Source organism: Eurosta solidaginis, chromosome 2, assembly GCF_040869045.1.
Source record: "Eurosta solidaginis isolate ZX-2024a chromosome 2, ASM4086904v1, whole genome shotgun sequence".
NCBI lineage: Eukaryota > Metazoa > Arthropoda > Insecta > Diptera > Tephritidae > Eurosta > Eurosta solidaginis.
The window spans coordinates 177,365,228-177,388,186 of NC_090320.1; the positions used below are offsets into that span (position 1 = coordinate 177,365,228).

At 36.6% G+C, this 22,959-nt stretch overlaps 1 protein-coding gene, 1 long non-coding RNA gene and 1 pseudogene across 2 annotated transcripts; 1 reads left to right on the forward strand and 2 right to left on the reverse strand.

Moving 5' to 3' along the window:
• Window positions 1–679: 679 nt before the first annotated feature.
• crok (crooked) lies at window positions 680–2,696 on the reverse strand. The gene is made up of 2 exons (XM_067766459.1): window positions 2,457–2,696; window positions 680–2,407 (listed from the first exon to the last, which is right to left on the reverse strand). Exons 1-2 carry the CDS (start codon window positions 2,515–2,517, stop codon window positions 2,013–2,015), a joined length of 456 nt encoding a protein of 151 aa, XP_067622560.1. The 5' UTR covers window positions 2,518–2,696; the 3' UTR covers window positions 680–2,012.
• A 17,213-nt stretch (window positions 2,697–19,909) lies between these two features.
• On the reverse strand, window positions 19,910–20,757 carry LOC137242466 (uncharacterized). The gene is made up of 3 exons (XR_010950249.1): window positions 20,652–20,757; window positions 20,438–20,594; window positions 19,910–20,375 (listed from the first exon to the last, which is right to left on the reverse strand). It is a non-coding gene; the product is annotated as an uncharacterized lncRNA (long non-coding RNA).
• A 924-nt stretch (window positions 20,758–21,681) lies between these two features.
• LOC137240072 (transcription termination factor 4, mitochondrial-like) lies at window positions 21,682–22,691 on the forward strand (annotated as a pseudogene).
• The last annotated feature ends 268 nt before the right edge of the window (window positions 22,692–22,959 follow it).

Consider the following 22,959-nt stretch of genomic DNA (forward strand, 5'->3'; position numbering starts at 1 on the left):
AAATCCCGAGGCGGTTCGGTACATAGAACCGGCTGCCTTGGGAAACGAAGTTTAATGTGGTCATATTGATCGTTCCCGAGATGGTCGGGCTAGTACTTTTATTTTGCTTTGTTACTGGAACGTACCGGATCTGTATCCAGCAAAGGACCATCAACATCGACAATACTTCCCCCAGCGGGTTAGGGGGTCAGAATATAACCGCGGTGGTTATGCCTGTCGTAAGAGGCGACTAAAATACCAGATTCAAGGGGCTGTGTGGCGCAACCCTTTCCGGTTGCCAGCGCAATATATAGCATCTCCAAACCCAATTTTGAACCTCACCTATCCGCGGCGAATTCTGTTTCACTAACAGACGTGGCTCTGGCGACCCCAAGCACCTCTTGGAACTTGGGGGTGTGGAGGTAGGGATGGCCTGAAGGTTTAATGTGGCCAAATAAATCGTTCCCGTGATGGTCGGGCTAGCACCTTAATGGTGCCGTGTTACCGGAGCGTACCAGATCTGTATCCGGCAAAGGGCCATCACATCGATAACACTCCCCCAAAGCCTTCGGGGAGAAACCTTATCGCTACAACATTAACAACAACCAACACTTCCAAAAACCTTTTTATAGTTAATACAACAGCACCAGCGGACTGTAATATTTTGCAAACACTATAAGCGAATATACGTACATATTCCTTTCACAAGAGTAAAAAATGTTTTTATTGATTATAATTTATAAGTGTAGGTAGGGTTAAGTAAAAATCTGTATGACCCGTTCAAGTTATTTGTACCTAATTTTTTACATATGTTCATCTATGGACGGACTTACTTATTAAGCTAATTGCCATTAATTGTACTAATTGCCACTGTGACCTACATATACTCTAGTCTAGAAAAACGCAGAACATATTTTAATACAAATGACATGCAAACCACGATTTTAAATGCATTTTAGAAGTAATATGATTTTTGTTAGTATTTTTACGATATTTTTGTTATTTAATTAATTTTATTCTTAAAAAAAGGTAATTCTATACGACAGCATGACACTCTCAATACACCGTCCAAAAATGTAAAGGGCGTCAAAAGACGCGTTTTAGATTCAGGATCTCGATTCCGAAAGCGGAAATCAAAAATTTTGGGACTTTCAATAGATATTTGCAAAAGAAATTGAAAATTTTCATGTGGTTGTTGTAATTGTTATAATTTCTTTGGTCCCACAAAAAACTTTTTAACATAAGGGTAAAAGTCTAGTTGAGGGGTCGACTGCTAATACACTACCAAACATATCGAGAGGTGTCAAAAGACACGTATTAATCTTGAGAGGAATAATCCGAAGGCGTAAAATAAAAATTTTATCTCTGCCCGGAAATATTTGCAGTTGAAGTTGGCGATTTTCATGTGGTTGTTGTAATGTTAGTGTAACAACAAAAAAAATAGTGAACATGTTTTCCGCGGATATAATTTTGGTCTCCAAACCGGTGTTGGCCCTACCCAGGGTAGTTTTTTATAATCGCGGCCAAATTCCACCAACGCAGAAAGGTGTTCCGCGCAAAAATACTATGAATACCACCCCGGCTTAGGAAGGACCCGCGGGAAAATTTTCGGTTTTTCGTTAATATCTTTTGAACGAGTTAAATTTTAACTTTCCACTTTCGGATTATTAATACTGATGTCAAGACGCGTCGTTTGACACCTCTCTCGATATTTTAGGTAGCGTATTAGCAGTCCACCCCTTAACAAGACTTTCACCGCGCGGCAGTAGGCCACCAATGCAGAAAGGTTTTCTGCGCAAAAACAATATGATTCCTACCCACGTTTTCGGAGCACTCAGAGGTAATTTTTCGGTTTTTCGTAAACATCTTTTGAACGAGCTAAAATTTTTATTTTCCGGCTTCGGATTATTGTTGTCGAGGTGAATACGCGTCTTTTGACACCTCTCGATATTTTTGGAGCGTATTAGCAGTGTCATGCTGTCCTATAGAATTACCAAAAAAAATTGCCTAAAACATATATCCGAACTTTTTTGTTAAATCGCTAGAATCCAAGTGACTACACCTGTTAGCAATGTACTAAGCAAGTATGCAGTTTTATTCGTCCTTAGTAAGCCGGAACCATTACAACCATCTTTGCTATTACAGGTGCAATATTCCATAAATATATTGTAACTCCCAGTACGCATGAGGCAAAAGCGCTCGTCCCCTTCGATCCCAGGTTCACCCATGTAAGCGCAACTGCGAAAATATCGCCACTCTCCATGCATTTTTTGTCTAATCTTTCTGCACATAGTTGGTCGTACACCAGGTAAATGAGGTAGCTCAGGTTCTTGAGCACAATCCGTTATAACTAGGGAGCTATTATCAAACGGATTTCCACATTTTGGGTCATTATCTGATCGACAGTCCCAACATTTAATAGTCAAACCTGCAACGGTTATCACATTATTTAGAAACCAGAACTTAGTAATACTCACCCAAATGAAGAAAACACCCGAAAAATAAAGCAAGAAACGCTGCTGATTTTACGGTGTCCATATTCGGTTATATTAAATTTTAACTTGGTTTCAATTTGACATAAACAAAACAATCGTCCCCGCCCAAATTACGAAATTGTTCGCAGTTAGAGTTGGCATTTATTCGTGTATCAGCGCAATAAAATAACGAAGCATCGCAGCGACAATTTGGAATTAATTCCAGTGACTGACTAAAGCCACATCTATATAATGGCGAATATTAGCATTTTTGTGACTTCACTAATCCGGTATTAGTCACGTTCCAATGACGCGTGAATCAGATACGGATAGAAACGTAATATGCAAATGCAACAACAACGTTGTGATCCTAATTGGTTCTGGTTGGTAGCACTCATGGCTCAACTATATGGTTGGCTCATCTCTACAGCAACAACATACCTTTGTTCAGATTGTGAAAATCAGAAAGAATAATTTGAAAAATAAATATTTAAACAACCTGATAAATATTAAAACAATTTATTTATTATTTATTTATTTAAAGTCGACGCAAACACAAAGCGGTCGACTAATTATTGTAATAGACAGATATATATGTAAAATACAGAGCCATTCTTAAAATTAAAAAATTCAAAAAAGGTACATAGAAAATTTGTATGTTATAAACATTTGACATCGCATTGTATAAGAAAAAATAAAATTAAAATATCAGGCTAAACATAAGAGTATAGCAGTATGTAAAGCAGCAAACGAACATTCAAAGCCAATGCAGTTATACAAATCATTGTACCGCGAGCACCAATGGCGCAGGGGACTGTTTCTAGCAAAATTTTGCCGGCATAGAGGTAAATGAAAAGGCACAAAATGCCTGGACGCCCTAGTAGGAACCGCAAAATTTAGTTGACTGATTAGGTCAGGGGAGTCAATCACACCAATGATGAGCTTGTGAATGAACATAACGCCAAGTAATACTCTACGATTCTCTAGAGATGGCAAATTAATTAGAAGAAGTCTATTCCTGTATGGTGGAAGATGAGTACTTGATTCCCAGTTGAGACCTCGTAATGCAAAAATTAAAAACCGTCTCTGGACCGACTCAATCCGATCAACATGGATTTGATAGATCGGAGACCAGACACATGAACAGTACTCGAGAATAGGACGTACCAGCGAGGTATAAAGGATCTTTGTGAAATAAGGGTCATCAAACTCTTTAGCCCAACGTTTGATAAAACCTAATACACCAGTTGCTTTGTTTATAGCGGTTGAAATATGTGTGGTAAAACTTAATTTCGGATCAAAAATAACTCCTAGATCAGTAACAATAGATATCCGCTCCAAGGGGTCGCCGTTAAGTGTATAAGATGATAGGACCGGCTTCACACGGTGAAAAGTCATTTGCTTACATTTAGAGTAATTCAAAAAAAGTAAATTTGCAGTACACCAGCTTTGAAATGAGTCCAGATCGGCCTGAAGCTGATTAAAACAGAACAAGTTCGAAGGCAGATATGTGTAACAAAGTTTTACATCATCTGCATACATAAAAACTCTAGAATGTAATATAACCTTTGGTAAGTCGTTAACGAACAGGTTAAACAGTAATGGACCCAAATGGCTACCCTGGGGCACGCCAGAAGTTACATCAAACGACTTTGAAAGATTGTTGTTAAAGAAAACTCGCTGAGTCCTATTTTCAAGATAACTTGAAATCCAACTTAATAAAGGCGCTGGAAAACCCAGAAGATCAAGTTTGGTAACTAAGAGCTCGTGATTAACAGAGTCAAATGCTTTACTAAAGTCGGTGTAAATTACATCTGTTTGTTTGCAAACTAAAAAACCATTCATAACAAAAGACGTAAATTCAAGCAAGTTGGTAGTAGTTGATCTCCGATGAACAAAACCATGTTGACAAGGTGATATTAAAGAGCTACACAAGTATTGAAGCTGGTATGTAATTATCTGCTCAAAAGTTTTAGGGATAGCTGAGAGCTTAGCTATGCCTCTGTAGTTCTCAATAGTGAACATGGGTTAAAAGTGAAACATGGGTTAAAGTTAAAATAACAAGAACAATACAATAAAAGTAGCCCACAAACTTCATCAGTTGCCTCGTTTGCCCAAGATTTCATGTTGTCATTCGTAAATACTCCTGCATAACGCTTTCGATGCTTATTGCGGTTTCTTTTCTGGAAAAAGTGTTACACTTTTTGTACGCCGCGCAACGGTTGTAAATATATTTAGTTATATCCTAAACAGCAGGTAACGCCTTTACGGGGTATTTCGTTCTTTTGTGAAAATTGTTGCCTGCTCGAAACGCAAAAGCCTTACACTTTTACCTGCATAAAATGGCGGTGTGGCAGTGCAACTATGCTAAACCAGATGATCGTGACAATTTATTTTCCTAACTTCACAAATTTTTAGCGAAATGAGATGAAAATGAAAATTGAAATGAGGGAAATAATTGCTAATAAATTTTTATTATCATAGACAGCGCGTTTGAGAAAATCAGCTAAAACACGGGGTAGCCATTTGCATTCAATATAAATAATGAAAATTTTCTGGGCTAGGAGTAACTCTATTAAGGCTTTACCATTTACTTAGGCAACAATTTATTTCAGAAGAGAAAATGCTATTAGGTACATCGGGAAGGTCCTCTACCACGTAGCGATCGTTGGGTAAAACCTTTATGCTAAGACTACATTGAGCTGCACTACACTGCGCTGCAAAATATTATTTGCATGTATTCTTATGAAGCAATTCACATCTAGCGGCAGCAGCACTGCGCAGCGCGGCAATGAACGGCTATGTTGACCAAATAGGCAAAAAAGTGAAGCGCCGCTGCCGCTACATGTCGCACGGCTTAGTGTGCAGGCACTTTTATTAGTAATGTGGTCGACAGAGCTGATTGAACGAATTTTCATTTGGTATTAGCCGTGTTTTTTAACACGCGCGTATACGTTTCGTTTGCGCGTGTTAAAAAACGCCTATCTTCGCTTAGATAATGCTTAGGAGACCCATCTAGCGGCTGTGGTAAAACAACTAGCTACTGCAACAGGGTGTAGCGAAAAGCGGAGACGCAACGCTCTGATGGCCATAGGGTATAACATATAGCTGAATCAGTTGCGATGAATTGTGGACACACATATAATACATAGAATTAGTGTACAGGGTGAAACAAAGACACATATTTCAGTTACATCTGAGTATAATGCGTATTGAAATTTAGTAGGACAAAATTTATGCGCAGCAATTTCAGAGGTGTATTTATAGTTTGTCTCTTAGCAGTCAATATAAAGTTTAAGCGTAAACGGATATACGCGTGTTAAAAAACACGGCTATTATGACACTGATTCGATCAAGACTAGTGTCATTGTTCGATAATTCGATAAATTCAACCGTTCAGAAAAGCACATTCCCATGATCTGTCAAATAAGATAAAAGCCAAATTATTTATTATGAAGAAAAAGCTTAAGTACGGCAACTAGCCAGAAGTATAAAACGCTGAAATGAATTTCAACGCGTAATTGTAGCTTTCTAAACATTGTAACTTTTTAAACACCTTGTTACATGTGTTAAAAACTAAACTTCATAATGACCATAGAAGCGTTCATGGACTTGCTATCCAGTAAAGATGAATGGCTGCAAGAATGCACAAGAGTAGACTTGGCTCTTTTTGAAATTGGCAACAATTCTCAGATTTTGCGCTAGGGATTGTTTCAACTGAGCATAGGGTACGGGAATGCACTCGGGATTTTTTCCACCTGATCCTTTCTGCAAGTTCCTTTTGTTATAAACGGATTTTGTCCAATTTTTGAAACCAGTCTTCCAAGCCGTTGTTTTGTATTCACGACTTTGTAGGGTTCGTAAATTATAATAGCTCAATTATTTTTATTTAACTTTGTTATTATGTTACTTTTAACTTTGTAATTTTAATATGTTTTAAAATATTTAAATATTCAATATTAATTTTTCTATTTTCAAACATTTTCATTGTTATTGAATTTTTCATCATGAAAATATAACATTTTCTTTTACAGCCTCATTCTGTTTGGCGATATCGCCTCCAAAACGATCATCGTTCGTGTGTTCGTATTATGAATTGCAATATGACGGACAAAACGATAAATGCTCGTCGATTGGTATTCTGCATCACGAAAAGCTGCTACCAATACGAAAACAAAGTATCAAAAACAGACAACAGGTATTCAGAAGTACCTAAAAAGTTAAAACGAAGCTTTATGAAAGCATAAGTACCTTAATAAGATAGATAAAAAGTTTTTTCCCACTAATTTATTTTTTGTGATAGTAAATGAATAAAAGTCTTGAACAATTTCGATATACAGATGTGAACACAAAAATAGTAGTGGCACTTTTAGCAAGTTTTGGTTCCAGTGCCAATTTTTATCAAAATTTCAGCAAGTTTCGCTTCAGTTAAAATATTTTTGCAATTTTTTTATAAAAATATAGGTCAATATATAATTAGACGAATATAAGTTGGAGCTTAAAACTTTACTCAAAAATCGGGAAAATCCAGCGGTCTCATGAAAATTTGCAACTTTTTACCAAGAATTTTTAGAAATTTTCTGAGAATTCAGTTTTGTAGCTCGTTCTCTTTTAGTCCAATAATGTGCTAATCTTATTTCGATAAAAATACTTTCTCATTTTTGGCAATTTTTTTTCTAACGGACCTTCGAATTTTTTCCATACAAATTTTAGAAGGGAATTTTTTTTTATAAAAGGAAAAAAATACGATGGTCCGTTAGAAAAAAATTGACAATACTAAAATAAAATGAGCTACAAAAATGAATTCTCAGAAAATTTCTAAAAATTCTTGGTAAAAAGTTGCAAATTTTCATGAGAATCCGCTGGATTTTCCCGATTTTTGAGTAAAGTTTTAAGATCCAACTTATATTCGTCTAGTTACATATTGACCTATGTTTTTATAAAAGAAATTGTAAAAATATTTTAACTGAAGCGAAACTTGCTGAAATTTGACAAAAATTGGCACTGGTATTTTTGGGTTCGCAACTGTATAGTAAATATGTACTATAAAACATGGATCTCACAACATATTTATTTTACATAAAGTATAGATATAAAGATTTAGATATAAGTATTACTACAAACATGGATTTAATAGCTTATGCAAATAAAACAATAAAACAATGAAATTTGTAGAAATTCATTATCAATCATAACTATTCATTCACATACTCAGACCATATTTCCACCTACGCTTTATTCGAGATTTAGGCCTCTGAAAAGATTTAACGTTAAATCTTGCATGTTTTATCATCAGCGTCGATATAAATGCTCTTGTTTTTATGAAATGAATTTTATGAATTGACACAAGCTATCAATCAGAGCTGTAAAAAGATTGAATCAATTGAGTGTGCATTCTATCAGCATTCTTTTAAAAATTTGTGATTATTTGGTTGCATATTATAAATCTCCATTCCTGAATGGCTTAAGATAGTTTAACTCAAAGCTAAAGTGTGTGTGTTATTGAATGGTAAAATATAATTCAATATAGAGTGTAAATGTAAGAACCATTCCCAATCTTTAATGAATGTAAACTTGAAATGAATGCACACTTTTTTTCCATTCAGTACTAAATACGTTTTCCCCAAGGTTATTTTTTTTTACTTTCATTGCTATCAGATATGTTAAATCAATTTAGGAGTTGGGTGCAAAAAATTGGTCAATAGCAAAAATAATAATATTTAAGAATTCATGAGCTTAACGCCAGCTTATAATTATTGAATATGAATTATTATGTTTGTTTAAGAGCAACTGAAAAGAAAGAAGCATTTACTGGGTATTGCGACTGTACCATTTCGAAAACAAATAAACAAGTAGTTAATTATAAACCAGGAAAGTCTTAAATCATTTTCATGGTGTCCGAACATAAGACATACAAGAAATAATACTTCATAGCAGATTTTGTATACTTCGTAATTGGGTTGATTTTTTTAATTAATCGTGTAATATCAAAAAATGTTAGGCTCTTGTGAGTTGATTGGTTTCCTTTTTAGGTAAATCTCGCGGATAACTCGCTTACATAAAACCATAGGGCTCTTGATTATATAAAGTATTCAAAAGGCATGAAGATATAGTAGAATTTGGCTGAAACTTCGCAAAGACAATCTATTGCTTTCTTGCTATATGCCAAAATGTTACAACTTATTTTGCTATTGTTTTAAAATGGATTTTGTAAATGAACACATTGTGCATTGACCAAACAGATTAAATTGTGCATATTTTTTGTCCATAATGTAACAAAAACAGATACTTGAGTTTAAGTCATTTAAATACATCAAAGTGCATAGGTCCATCCATGGCGGAACGATACAAGGTGGCAGCATTGGACAGCTGATTATACGCTTTTTTTATTTGATTTGATACATCAACTTCCGACGCAGTACGATTTTGACATTTGTCCATCGAATTTACAAAAACAAAGAACATGGAATTTTTATTTATGTTTGTAGGTATTTCACCATGCTGCCACCTTGTATCGTTCCGCCATGGGTCCATCGGCGATTTCGCTGGTGATTTCGTTGCTTTAAACAAACGAAAACATGCGGAATCTCTTTTAAATGAGGTTTTCAGCTATTTGCATTCTTACATTCAATGCTGCACTCGACGCTTCTTCATCGGGTAGGAGATCGTGATGTACTTCCGAGAGATTGCCGCTGTTCAAACTCAGAGGCAGTTCATGCTTAAACGAAATGCAAATATTGTGGATTGCGCAGCAAACGTTTATTATTTTTATTGCTTTTTCAGCCGAACAATGAAGTCCCCTCGACCCTATGATACAGCGAAATCGGTTTTTCACCACCCCAAAGCAGCGTTCGATAAGATTTCGAGCTTTACAATGTACCTCATTGTATCGAGTTTGAACCGCTTCTGAGGGGGTCCTAAATGGCGTCATTAAATAAGGTTGCAGAGGATATCCGGAATCGTCTGCCAAAATATGTTTGTTTGTTTTTTGTTGAATCATAGAGAAATTAAAAAATATAATTACCTAGCAGCCAAAAATTCCTTTTTCCATTTTGATATTGTGTTCTCAATTGCCGTTCTGCTTCACTATGCTTCCATATAAATGAGTCGTGGTTTGCCCTGGATGCCTTGAATCCACAAACATTATCACCATATTGTGGTCACATATCTATAGAAGGAAATAAAAAAAAGCTGTCACCATAGTGAACGTAGCCTATCAGTATACATACTTACAGCACATTTAAGCTATAAGAGCCTTTCCGGTTGTAATATAGGTGCTTCATTTCTGCAGGAGGTGACTTGATCCGCACGTGAGTGCCATCCACGCAGCCAACAACACCCGGTATGCCGAATTTGGTAAAGAAGTGCTCTTTTACTGCACGTTCTTCTTCCTCACTCCTCTCAAAATTTACCCACTTTTGGCTGAAATGATTCTCAAAAATGGATAATCATTCATCAATGACTTTCGCTACCGTAGGCTTGGCCATAGATGAAATGCTTTCATTTCCAACTGATTTTTGATAACTGCCTGTTGCCAAAAACGCAGGAACGTGGATAATTTTAGTTGGAGTGGTAAATGCGTGCCATGAAATGTATCTTTGAAAAATATTTGTATTTCGTCAAAGATATGTTGAAACATTTCTTTGTTAACGGGAAAATTTTGAACAAATCTTCAAATAAAATTATTTTTTAAACAATTTCAAAACAGGCGAAATTTGATATTTTACTCAGCGTCCGGTAAGTGAAGAACGTTCGAGCGGTCTCTCAATATCCGCCTTTGGATGTTTAATTCTTCTTCTTGGGACACTAATAGAGCAATAGCTTGATACATTTTTATTATATTTATATCACTTATTTATTTCACTTATTTTCTTAACTTTATGGACGTGCGCAAAAACAAAACATATGCGCACAGAGTTGCATGTTTGACACTTGATTATCGCGTAGTTGACGAACGACGTAAAGCTACACGATAAACGGCAACGTAAGATTCAGAATACTATAAGCACACGATATCGTCCAAGCAGGTATCGTTCGTTGAGCGTATCGTTCGCCAAACTGAATGAGGCTGTTAAAGCGCCAAATACACGACACGAACATTTCCGCGAACATTCCCGTTATGTCATGTTTCTGCGACCTTTTATGTCGTGTATGGTGGTGTTTGCCAGTTCGCGCAAATGTTCGCCAAAAATCAAAATATTTTAATTTTTGGCGAACATTTGCGCGAACTGTTCGTGCGTGTATGGCTCATAATCGTAGTAATTTCTGAACGGAACAGACGTGCGCGGAAAAGTAAAATGGACAATAAAAAATTTCTCAGTGAATTTATTTAAATGTATAAATCTTTGCCATCATTGTGGCAAGTAAAAAGCAAAGATTATTGTAATAGAATTAAAAAGAATAATGATTATGCGACTTTAACCGAAAAATTAAAAGAAGTAGATCCTGATACCACAAAGGATACAGTTATAAAAAAAATAAGTAGTTTGCGGGCGCAATTGCTGTCAAACATTTTAAGCCTTCAAAGCTATTGCCACTAGCTAGAAAGCGCAAAGTTAAAGCAAGGCGGTGATGAGGGGGAATCGCTTCTCTCATTATTGTATCCCGTTTCGTTATGAGTGGCAAAATTTGTTGTAAAAGTTGGTCAAATGTTGCCTTGCTCATACGAACGTAATTTTTAAAATCATTTTGTGACGTGAATTCCAGTTCTTTAATAAGCTCACTTTGTCCAAGAACTGCTCGTTTTTTAAACCATTCTTTGCACCAAATTCTTTTTTTGCGATCTTCTCTCTTTTTTTTACGCTTAATTGCCACAGCGAGCAATATTGCTGCAGCACAATTGTTGTCCCTATTCATCGCTGTCTGAAAGAGAACTAATGTTTGGCCAAAAGTTTGTATGGTGTATGGCCTAAGCTGCGAACAAGATTGCGGAATGTTCGCGGAAATTTTCGTGTCGTGTATTTGGCGCTTAAATAATTTTTGTGTAGATATTAATTTTAATAAAAATAAAGCATCCTAACATATATATACGATTAATACAAATAGTTTGAAACTACTATTAGGTAGCAAAAAAGTAGAAGATAAACACAAAAAACTTACGTTTCAAACAATTTTCTTCTAATTCGATACAGCGTCGACAACAAATTTCTATTCGCTTCAAAATTGGATACACAACGAAAATTTCGACAGAGATTAGATGACATAATAGCCATCATCCGGTGGCAAAATCCTGAGACAGATAAATTATTTTGCATGTAAATGCAACAACAACGATTTGAGTCAGATAAATCCAGATAGAAGTCTGGTTCAATTTGTGAGCCAGATAATTTGTTAATTACTTCTTTTTAGTTTGGCAACGCTGTCTTTAATAAACCTACTTTGTCAAAACTAAATGTCGCTGCTTAGCCTTCCGCCGTGTGAGTTAAATGAAAAAAGCTTCGACATCTGCCTATCACATTTCACGTGTGCGAAAATTTCACGACGTCTGCTTCTCAAGTCTCTCAATGATCCAGAGCATTCCCGTTAGAATTGAGCGTGAGCCGGAGCTGTAAAACTCACTGGAAGACGGCAAAAACCAATTTCAAATTCGATTTTCGATAGCCAGCGAAGATCGATGATCGAAAAATGCTCATCATAGGGGACATGGTCCTTTGGATGATGGTTAGAGTTTACGGGAAGTGCCAGTGTGTTAAGGGCGAATTAATGGTGACTTATAACCATAAAGCCATAACCAGATAAAACAGCTGATCGAATCTGTCTTAAGCTGGAGACAATGGTGCTTTATCGGTAACCGTATCGGTAACCTTTTAACAGCTGATTCGACCAACCTTATGAGAATCAATGCAATCGATAATTGGTGCCGCTAAGGTCGTAACCGTATCGTAGCCAACCAATTGGGTTTTGGTTTACCGTCGTAACGATAAACAACTGATTACGTTAGGGATACGGATACAGCGATACGACATACGGCACCAATGACTCCAGCTTTAAGGAAATCAATGTAAGCGAGTTAGCGTTATGGTATGGCACCATTAATCGATTACATTGATTGCCATAAGGTAGGTTCGATCAGCTGTTTTATCTGGTTATGGCTTTATGGTTATAAGTCACCATTAATTAATTTATGGTCCACTTGGGAGAGTCAACCTTAGAACGTACCAGTTGGCTACCCTTCAAAAAACGAGAGTACTCTAAAAATAATGTAAGGAATACTCCTTTGGGAGTATAGGACTGCTCCAAATCTAATCCGTATTCATACAAAAAATGTGCTCCAATTAACATTGCGATGTCCTAGGAGAGGAGTAGGTGATCCCACTCTCGCTTTGTTTGTGAGTATTCCATAGAGTACATACGTGAGAGTACTTTCCAAAGTACGTTCACTGTAGTACTCCATGGAGCACCCACAGAGGATCATATGCCAAAGTACTAAAGAGGAATTGTGTCGGAAAGAATTATCGAAGTGAATTTAATTTAAAATGAAAGTAAATGAAGAGGGGCAATACAACTTTTATATTTTATACTACGAATATTCTTATGTTATTTAGCATTTGCGTGAATAAAGAAACTAATATTTCTCTATACATACTTTAGTATGTATACATAAAACCAGTGCCTGTTGCATTTTATCAGAGTTGCCAATGTAAAATTTTATTATTAGTTATTTGCATGCAATATTTTACTTTTGGCAACTCTGTTCGATCGTCATCGTGTCGTGATCACTGTCGTTAAAAAACGAGCAATGATCGGCTGATGGTGGTCCGCAAACGCATTGCAAAGGAGTATTGTTAGAGCACTCCAACATGAAGAAAATGGAACACGTAATCCAACAATTTTTGCAGGGTAGTGATAGGAAAAAAGGTGGGATTGTTTTGGTCCACTTGGGAGATTCACCCTTGGAACGCACCAGTTGGCTAGTGATAGCTAAAAGGTAGGATTCACCCTCACTCATGTCTGCCTGGGGTGCTTAAAACAAAAATTTTGTAGTTTCGTGCGGGTGGCATCATCAAAAATTCCTATGAAATTGACAAATTTTCAATAACACCTGGCTCAATGGTGTAGGTGGCTCATCTCATCAGCTGATTTTATTCGTTTCATTGTACTGACCAAGAGCTTGTCAAAAGGAGATGGCGAACGTAAAATGCAACCGCTGCATTAGCAATTATGCACTGTCGTGGTGGTAAAATTTTACCTAATTTAGCGTACGACGTTCCCACAACACACAAAAGTTGCAAAGTTGTACGCTTTCTCTACGTTCCATTCACCTAACCTCAACACCAAGGTTTGACAGCCGGAACGCATACATGTATAACGCTGTAGGGATGAGCTAACCATAACTATGAACCATTCGGTAATGGCCGCCACAGTTAGATAACTGCGTTTTTCCATCCTTAGGATGGAAAGAAAATTTTGCTTAGCGGCCGGACGGCGTCATACGCCATTTTTAGCAGAGATCTGCGGTCAGAAAAAAGAAAAAGTTGTGAAGAAATGAAATAGTGTCGTTGCAAATTGGGGTTGGATTTTATATAAGGTGCCACGATTTTCATTTGCTGATTTGTAGGGGTAGGGGGGGTCCTAAAAATCACAAAATTATCATCCGCAACTCTAGGAAACTCTTAGTTTATGAAATATAAGCTTTTTAATTTCCAAATTTAGTAAAATTTCAACTTAAGTCCTGCACTTAAAATTCGGGTCGCACATGTCGATAGCGGTATCAAAAGACGCGTATTTGCGTCAAGATTCAGAATCCGAATGCAGAAACTAAATTTTTTTACCTCGTTTAAAAGTTATTCGCGGGAAACCCGTCGGTAATGTTGTCGCTTTTTTCGTTGTTGCAATTAAACAAATGACGGTGGTGAATAGTGTTGCCAGCTCCGCAACAATATCTTTTTATCTTGGTAGAACATTATAAGGTGGTGGCACGTCGACATAAATGCAAACAAACATACACTATTAATGTATTTTGTTTTTGTAAAACACTTTTAATAATTAAAGTCTAATATTATTTGGGGTGCTGCGCAGAAGGGTGTACTACGCAGAAGGGTTATTTTTTATAAGCGCTGCCGAAGGCCGCCTATGCAGAAAGGTGTTATACGCAGAATTACCGTTGGAATCAGCATAAAAATCTCTATAAAGTCCAATTTTTTATTTTTTTTTTTTGACAAATGTATGTATTCTGCACTTGTTCCAATTAAATACATTAATTTCAAATTATTCAGAGAATCACAAAACAAAATACATTGATAAAAGCGACAATAGTATCGACGGGTTTTCCACGAATAACTTTTAAACGAGGTAAAAAAATGTAGTTTCTGCTTTCGGATTCTGAATCTTGACGCAAATACGCGTCTTTTGATATCGCTATCGACATGTGCGACCCGAATTTTAAGTGCAGGACTTAAGTTGAAATTTTACTAAATTTGGAAATTAAAAAGCTTATATTTCATAAACTAAGAGTTTCCGAGAGTTGCGGATGATAATTTTATGATTTTTAGGACCCCCGCCACCCCTCGAAAAAAAGAAAAGTTGGAAAATCGTGGCATCTTATTCTAAATATTCCCTGCAAATTGTGAACGGAAAGAAAAAACTTGATTTAATTTAAAATAAATATAAAAACAGTGAAATCACCAAATTCTAGTATGTGAATGCATAGAAGATATAAATAGTAGTGAACACAAAGGATATACATAAAACCATATGTAAGTGTGACGATTGGGCGAAGACGCCGAAGTGAAAATTGCAGCGATCACAATTACAAATGCACTGCTCAGTCACCAAATATCAATCAATATAATCAAGATTGTTATATTAAAGTGTTAACAAATATTATATCTAATTAAGGATTGCCGGTAAAAAGTGTACACGTAAATTTTTTCATTCGGCAGAGTGGCATAAGTGTATCTACATATAATGATGGGACTGACGAGCGCCGCCCTCAAATACAGATAGTTCACCATCAAATATCGGGCGGTTTGTAGCAACAATAAAACACTCTTCTACATATTTTCATCGTATTTTCTGAATTACTCAAAGTCGTGCTTATATACATAGTCAAATTTTGAAAGGCTGAGGAGCTACATACGTGAATTTACATTTCAACATTTAACCCGAAAAATGTCTCCGAAATGAATAAATTCAATTGGAAACGAATTAAACTAACCGGTGGCAACATTGAAATTGTTTTAACTTACTCTCAGGACGTGCTAAATTGCCAAACATCGTGAATATTAATCTTAATAAATAGTAATTGAAAGACATCGCCGTTGCCTCCTCCACGCATGCGAGGAGCACTGGAATGTTGGAATAATCCCAACGATTGCCATGCAATATCCCTGATTCCTCAACTGTGAGTAACGTTTCAGTAACACAACAGCAGCACCAATTACTACATCATAAGTATAATCATCAACAACAAGTGTTCATCTAATGATCGGTAGCAATAGTGGTGTTGGCTTAGCGGTGTCATTTACATCAACACCAACTACAATATCGCCACCCTCAACCATATCCAGTAACCCGGCATCACCAGCACATCAGCATCGTCATATACCAAGACGCCAGACATATCACTCCTGGAGTGACATATTAACAACAGCGTGTGCAATCTTCCGAACAGCAACATCAACAATTGATAGCACCTCAATTTCCACATTCCTCAAATCTGGACGTTCGCGGAGCCAACAGTATCGTCAGGTCTAAGGGCTGCCACCATTATTGCGTGCACACAACGCGCTACCAAATCGATGCGCCAATAACGAGCGCAACCGCCACTGACAGTGCCAATCAGACGCGCAACAATACCAGCTACAACAACAACAGCAGGGCCGCCGAATATAGGCATGCTGCAACAACACCAGCCTTATTAACAACAACAGCAGGGCCGCCGAGCATAGGCCTGCTGCAACACCAGGTACAACAACAACAGCAGGGCCGCCAAACATAGGCCTGCTGCAACAAAACCAGCCTTATCAACAACAACAGCAGGGCCGCCGAATATAGGCCTGCTACAACAACACCAGCCTTATTAACAACAACAGCAGGGCTGCCGAACATAGGCCTGCTGCAACACCATCAGCTACAACAACGACAGCAGGTCCGCAAAACATAGGCCTGCTGCCAATCCCGATTAACTACAACAAATATCTACGGCTAAAGCGGTGAGTTCGTTCCGAATACGGACAAAATATACGTATTTATACTCTCAACTTTTTTCATTTTGACTCTGCAACAACATATAGTTATTAATACTGTTACGGTCTGCTGTTATGGGCTACGGTTACGGTTGACTTGGGAGCGCGTTCGTGCGAACACACCTAATGACTGGTGATGGGGCGAAAGTTGCGATACAAAAGTATCGAAAAGAAGAAAGCGTTTGATTTTTTTTGAAGTTTAAATTTTTTGAATGTTAACGGTCTGTCCGTGACATCCGGTTCGGCCGGATGTTGTTTTATTTTGAATTTTAAGCGTTTTAAGTCGTCTCTGCGCTCCTGTCAGTTTATTTTAAATTTGACAGCTGCTAGTTTGATAGGCATGATAGGAACTTTTTTCTGTTTATGGCGCAGGAACAGTAAGGTTGGCAAGGACCCGCCCCAGCCGACAATGACTTGCCACCGCCTTCCTTACTGCTTCCACCATAGATGCGATTCCATAACAGATGGCGCCCAACGTGGTTCTTGAGGCACTGGTCGCGGGGGTCAGTCGGGTCAACTTGTGAAGTTGACCATCCCGCCTCTGCGTTGCGGCTGGGTATGTTGGGACCAACCTGTGTGTGTAGGACATTGACCCTGGTGACCCCAACCAGTCACAGAGGCAGCCCCCCCCCCCCCCCCCCCTTATGCGATGCGGTTGGTAGCACTAGGGACAAGAATGAATGAGTTTGTGTTTTTTTTAATTTTTTTTTGGAGCCCGAGTGCCTTCGGGGAACAGGAGATGTCAGCGTTCCCATTGAGTATCCAAATTTTTTTTTTGACCTTCTGTGGGTGCGATGACCACTAGCCTTTCGGGGTTTGGACGAGTTCTCCTTTATCAAAATGTCTACCCAAAATTTTTTTATTTTTTTTTTTGGCCTTCTGTGGGGGCGATAACCACTAGCCTTTCGGAGTTTGGGCGAGTTCTCCATATCAAAATGTATACACCTTTTTTTTGTTTTGCCTTCCTGTGGGGGCGATAGCCACTAGAAATCATCTTTCGGAGTTTTGACGAGTTCTCCATAACAAATGTCTAATTGCCGCAAAGCCCTTTTAAACTAGGAAACAGAATTAATTCCCAACTTGACTTAACCTTTTTTTGATGGACTTATGTTGCCCGGGTAGCTTCGTAGTAGGACTTTGAGACTCTTATCTCAGGGGTGAGTCGTGCCCCACGTTGATTGGCATCGGAGGCCCCTGGCAGTGGCTTCCCACAGAGGATCCGGTTTCCTGTTCGCTTCATTGTCAGGTCTTCGAAGCGGATCAGGTTTGTTACGGTCTGCTGTTATGGTCTACGGTTGCGGTTGACTTGGGAGCGTGTTCGTGAACACACCTAATGACTGGTGATGGGGCGAAAGTTGCGATACAAAAGTATAGAAAAGAAGAAATGGCGCCTTGCTATTGAAGTTGTGTCAACCGATGTTACACGATCCCCTTTTTTTTATATATCGCCAGGCCGCCTCTATTTTAGCTCCAGCAAATCACACTTTTTTCCGGAAACTCCCCAGCAAAAATGTGCCCGTAAATTGACTAGGAAAATGACTAACAGCTGTGTCGATGGAACACGTAAATCGCTAAGTAGCATTTGTACAGGGCAGCAGTAACATTTGTGACCAGTCCATTCCGTCGTACCTATTTATGTGATTGTCCATACTGCTCACACATATACGGTTTTAGGTTATCGAAAAGTAAACAAACTATAGTGCTGTACTGTTCTTACATTCACGTTCTGGCAATCATTTTTTGAGTTATATACCTGTAACTTTACGAGTATTTTTACGTTAATATGACCGTCTTTTTACTAGTGTTATGACCGTTTTTTTACTTGGATTATACTGCTATATAAATAAAATATTTCTTTAATTCAAATCTATTAACATTTCTTTTATTAAACATTTTTACAATATATTACATTATTTATAATAGTTGTAAATTATTAACTATAAGTCTTAAGGAATAGTTTTTCAGTCTTGTTGGTGACCCATAAATACAAATTTTATTGTATGCGATTGTATGCGATTGTATGCATACAAAGTTAAGGGAAACTTAAATAAATTAATTAATGATATAGAAAACAAAAGAAAAGAACTAACAGAACTATTTGTTGCAGTAAACCATCAAATCGTGAGTAGGCAATTCACAATTTGGGTAAGTTGACTTGTAATTCGCCAATTTTAATGTTATACCTTTTTTATTTTAGTTCAGAAAGCTGCAATTGAGGTTCGAAAGTTACAATTTAAGTTCAAAAATTTCAATCCAAGTTCAGAAAATTTAAATTCAAGCTCAGAATTTCTATTTGTAGTTCAGAAAATTAAAATTGAAGTTCAGAATTTCTGTTTGTAGTTGAGAAAATTATATTTGAACTTAAATTGTAATTTTCTGAACTTCAGTTGTAATTTGCTGAACTGCAGTTGAAATTCGTGAGCTTCAATTATAATTTACTGAACTTCTATTGAAAATTGTGAACTTCAATTGTAATTTTTTGAACTTAAATTGAAATTCCTGAGCTTTCAGAAGTTCACTTGCAACTTTCAAATTTTTTTTATATAAAATAAACAATTTAAAATTTTTTCTGACAGTTAAAGTGGTGAATTGCCTACCAGTGGTTTGAAACCACTTGCATTCGTGTTGGCGCTTCTCTATATCATTAATATAACAATATCTTTTGAATAATTTAATTAATACACAAATATACATTTTTTTCCTTTACATTTTAGAACTATGTACAAAAATATGTAATTTTACATATCGCAACCTAACCCTTAAAGTATTTCAACTCGTAATCAGAGTAACTTTGTGTTGAATGTTGATTTATACCACGAAAATAACAAAATTGGTAACAAAACCAGGCTAAACGATAACGTTAACTACCAAAAAAAAAGTTATTTCACGATGCTTTCATGGATCGATTTACACTTAACTACCGATCTGAAATTTTTTTAAGTTTTCACATTTTTTAGTTTAAAATGCGATATAGGCATTCAGTGGAATAATTTTAGATTGAATGTACTTCATGCAATTTTATTTCTTCGTGATTTTGCAATAATAAACGTAGGTACTCATAGTAATTTTTTGTTTTGAATTATGTGATTACAATATTTATAAGGACTATTTAGTTGATGGTATTGGTACTGTCAGTTAAATTCATCAGCAATTATTTATATTCAAAATATTTTCTTGTTATACATCAATTTTATAAATTTCGGTTAAAAATTATTGACAAATTCGTTGCATTTAAATTGCTTTAAAAATCTTTGCAAACTTTGTGCGATTGTTGAATATTATTTTAATTAGAGCATAAAAAGATTAGATTAGTAACGTACGAAAAAACTTAGAATTATTTCAGTTAAGTTCATCACAAATATTTATATTCAAAATACGTATTTCTTATACATCTAGTTTATACATTTTTGGTTAAAAATTATTGACAAATTCGTTGCAATTAAATTGCTTTAAAATTCTTTGCAAACTTTGTGCGATTGTTGAATATTATTTTAATTAGGCATAAAAACCTTAGAATAGGAACGTAGGAAAAAACTTAGAATTATTAGGTTCTTATATAGTTTTTAATCAAGATTATTTCAGTGTATCTTCTTCGTTTGTTGTATGTAGGTTTATGCTGTTGCAGAGCTGGATTTATTGGTCAGATACCGCCTTTGTTTATGCCGGTTGTGGCTCAGCGTTAAACACCGTCTCATGCTGTCTTCGAAGTCGATCCTGCATTGCAGTTTGAAAACGTCTAAATTAATAGGAATGGACAATGAAAATAATGACATTTTAAAACAATTTAAATTACACTACCAAAAAGTACGCTGTTCACGAGTTTCAGTTTAGATAAAGATCGTTTGCCATGTACTCCGTCCCAGGTAAAATTGAAGAGAACGTTGTCAGAGAAAAGTTTTCTCATTACTCCAATAATGTCTGATGATGCATCTTTCAGCATAAAGATATATGATTTCTAAATGAAAACCACCAATTTAAGTTATGAAATACAATTAAAAATATTCAAAAATACCATTGATTCTTGATAATCATCTGAGTCCAACTTTTTCTCAATGTCATAAACTGAATCCAACGATGTTAGTGGCATAACGATTGAGAGCTCGGTGTGAGTATCATTTTCCATTTCTCCGCTGATACGGCATACTATTTTGTGCGTTTTCTTAATCAGAACTTTTGAGTCACGCATAACTTTATGTTGAGCCAATTCTGGAAGCTGAAATTATAGCATAAATAATAATTAAAGAGAATCAAGGTATTGCGGCTACAATTACTAGGGTTTCACAAATAACAGTTCAATATTTCACTATGCACCTTTTCAACAATCTTAGTCAATCTAAATTCCAGGTCGATATGCTTCTGTAATATTGTTTGTAGTATCGCCATTATATTTTCGTTTGTTGTAGGGAATGTTCCTTCGTTGGTTAAGGAAGTAGCCGCATTATTCAAAACGGTACTCGTTGTATTTAAGGAGAAGTGAAAGGACGCGCTGTGTTGTGCTACATCGATGATGTAGTCGTATCCCTAACGTAATCAGCTGTTTATTGTTACGACGGTAAACCAAAAACCAATTGGTTGGCTACGATACGGTTACGACCTTAGCGGCACCAATAATTGATTGCATTGATTCTCATAAGGTTGGTCGAATCAGCTGTTATAAGGTTACCGGTCCGGTTACCGATAAAGCACCAATGTCTGCAGCTTTAGTTGACGCGATAAACGTAAAAAGCCAAAGCAAAGAGGATAAATTATGAAGAGACGTCACTCGTTACTCGCAGCCATATGCTCAATGTTTTCTAAGAGGTAGTCGCTGGTTTTTTTGGGCGAGATGTGCATAAAATCTCTTCTAACCATTTTCGTGGGGTACTTGCGTTTATTTTTCCGCCTGTATTTAATTAACTAATTAATTCTCTTTCCAAAAACAACAGTTGCAAAAAGTGCCTACACTGTAGGAATAAATGCGAGACAATTCAAAAATGTCCCTCTTAGAAAAAATTCGGCATATATTTTTTGATTTCTGGGAGTTCCTGGCCACTCGTAGCAGACTGGTGGCTCTTATTTTATTTATCCTCTTTTCATTGTTGGCATTGGGGCCATTTACAGTACGGCATCACATCACCGCAATCTGCTGTTCTATTTGTTTTGAACCGAGGTTCCTATTGCTTTCGTAATGTTGCGGAAATTTTCAACAAATTCCAATAAATATGTGCCGTTGCTTCACAGAAGACAGCAAGTAAGATTAAAATTAACGAGTTACTGAATATTTTTAATTTAGTTCATACATTACCAACAGCTATCAACACCAAGTACGGTGAGCACAGTGCTCGATGATGAAACACTATTGGATCAAGCGCACATAGACGAAGCTGTGAGAGTGAATCCTTTGTTGGCTAGAGTGTCCCCGGCACAATGGCGTAATGTACATGAAACACTCATGAATCACGGTCTCAATACGAGCAATTTCCTGCGCATTGCAACCGGTAATCCGGAGGTGTTTGCACGTACGACACAACGTCTAGTTGATGCAATGGAATTTTGGCGCAGCTTTCAATTCACCGAGAAGCTAATGTTTTTACTGCTAACAAAATATCCAGAACTTTTAGATGTGAACGAAAACATGCGTTTACGTTAACATATTGGTTATTTGAAATCATTTGCTGGCACTAGCAAAAATGTTTGGAAATTGTTAATGAATTGTCCGGATTTACTTGAACAGTCGGAGCGACGTGTCGAAGAAAAGGTGACGTACTTGAAAGAGGTAATGCGTGTGGAAATACCTGAAATAATAAAATCAGAAGCGTTATCTAAGCCATTAGAGGAGATACGTTGCCGCCATGTCTTTCTTGAAAGACTGGGTCTATTCAAACCAAGACCACTTAAAGTAGATCCAGATGAGCCAACTAAGAATCCACTTTTATATCAAATAACCAATAAATCGGACAATGCATTTGCAACTAAGGTGTGCTATGTTACACTTGTTGAATTTGAAGCATCTGAAGAGTCTGAATACGAGGAATGGGAGAAGGAAAAAAACTCGCACGGAATTTTTGTTTAGAATTGGGCTGAATACGAAAAATTTAAACATTATTTTATATCTATAGTTAAAATTTTAAGAGGTTTGAGCGAATATATTTTTTAAATTGGATAGCTTGGTTTATTAATCACATTTATAATTATTGTACATACATTTGACTATCGGCCCAAAAGTAGGTATAATAGAGACCCTTTATTTTAGGCTTCGTGTAAATATGGAGTTTTTGGTTCCATTACCTTATTTTCTATATTTTATAGACTTGTAGACCTACATTGACACCCTATACACC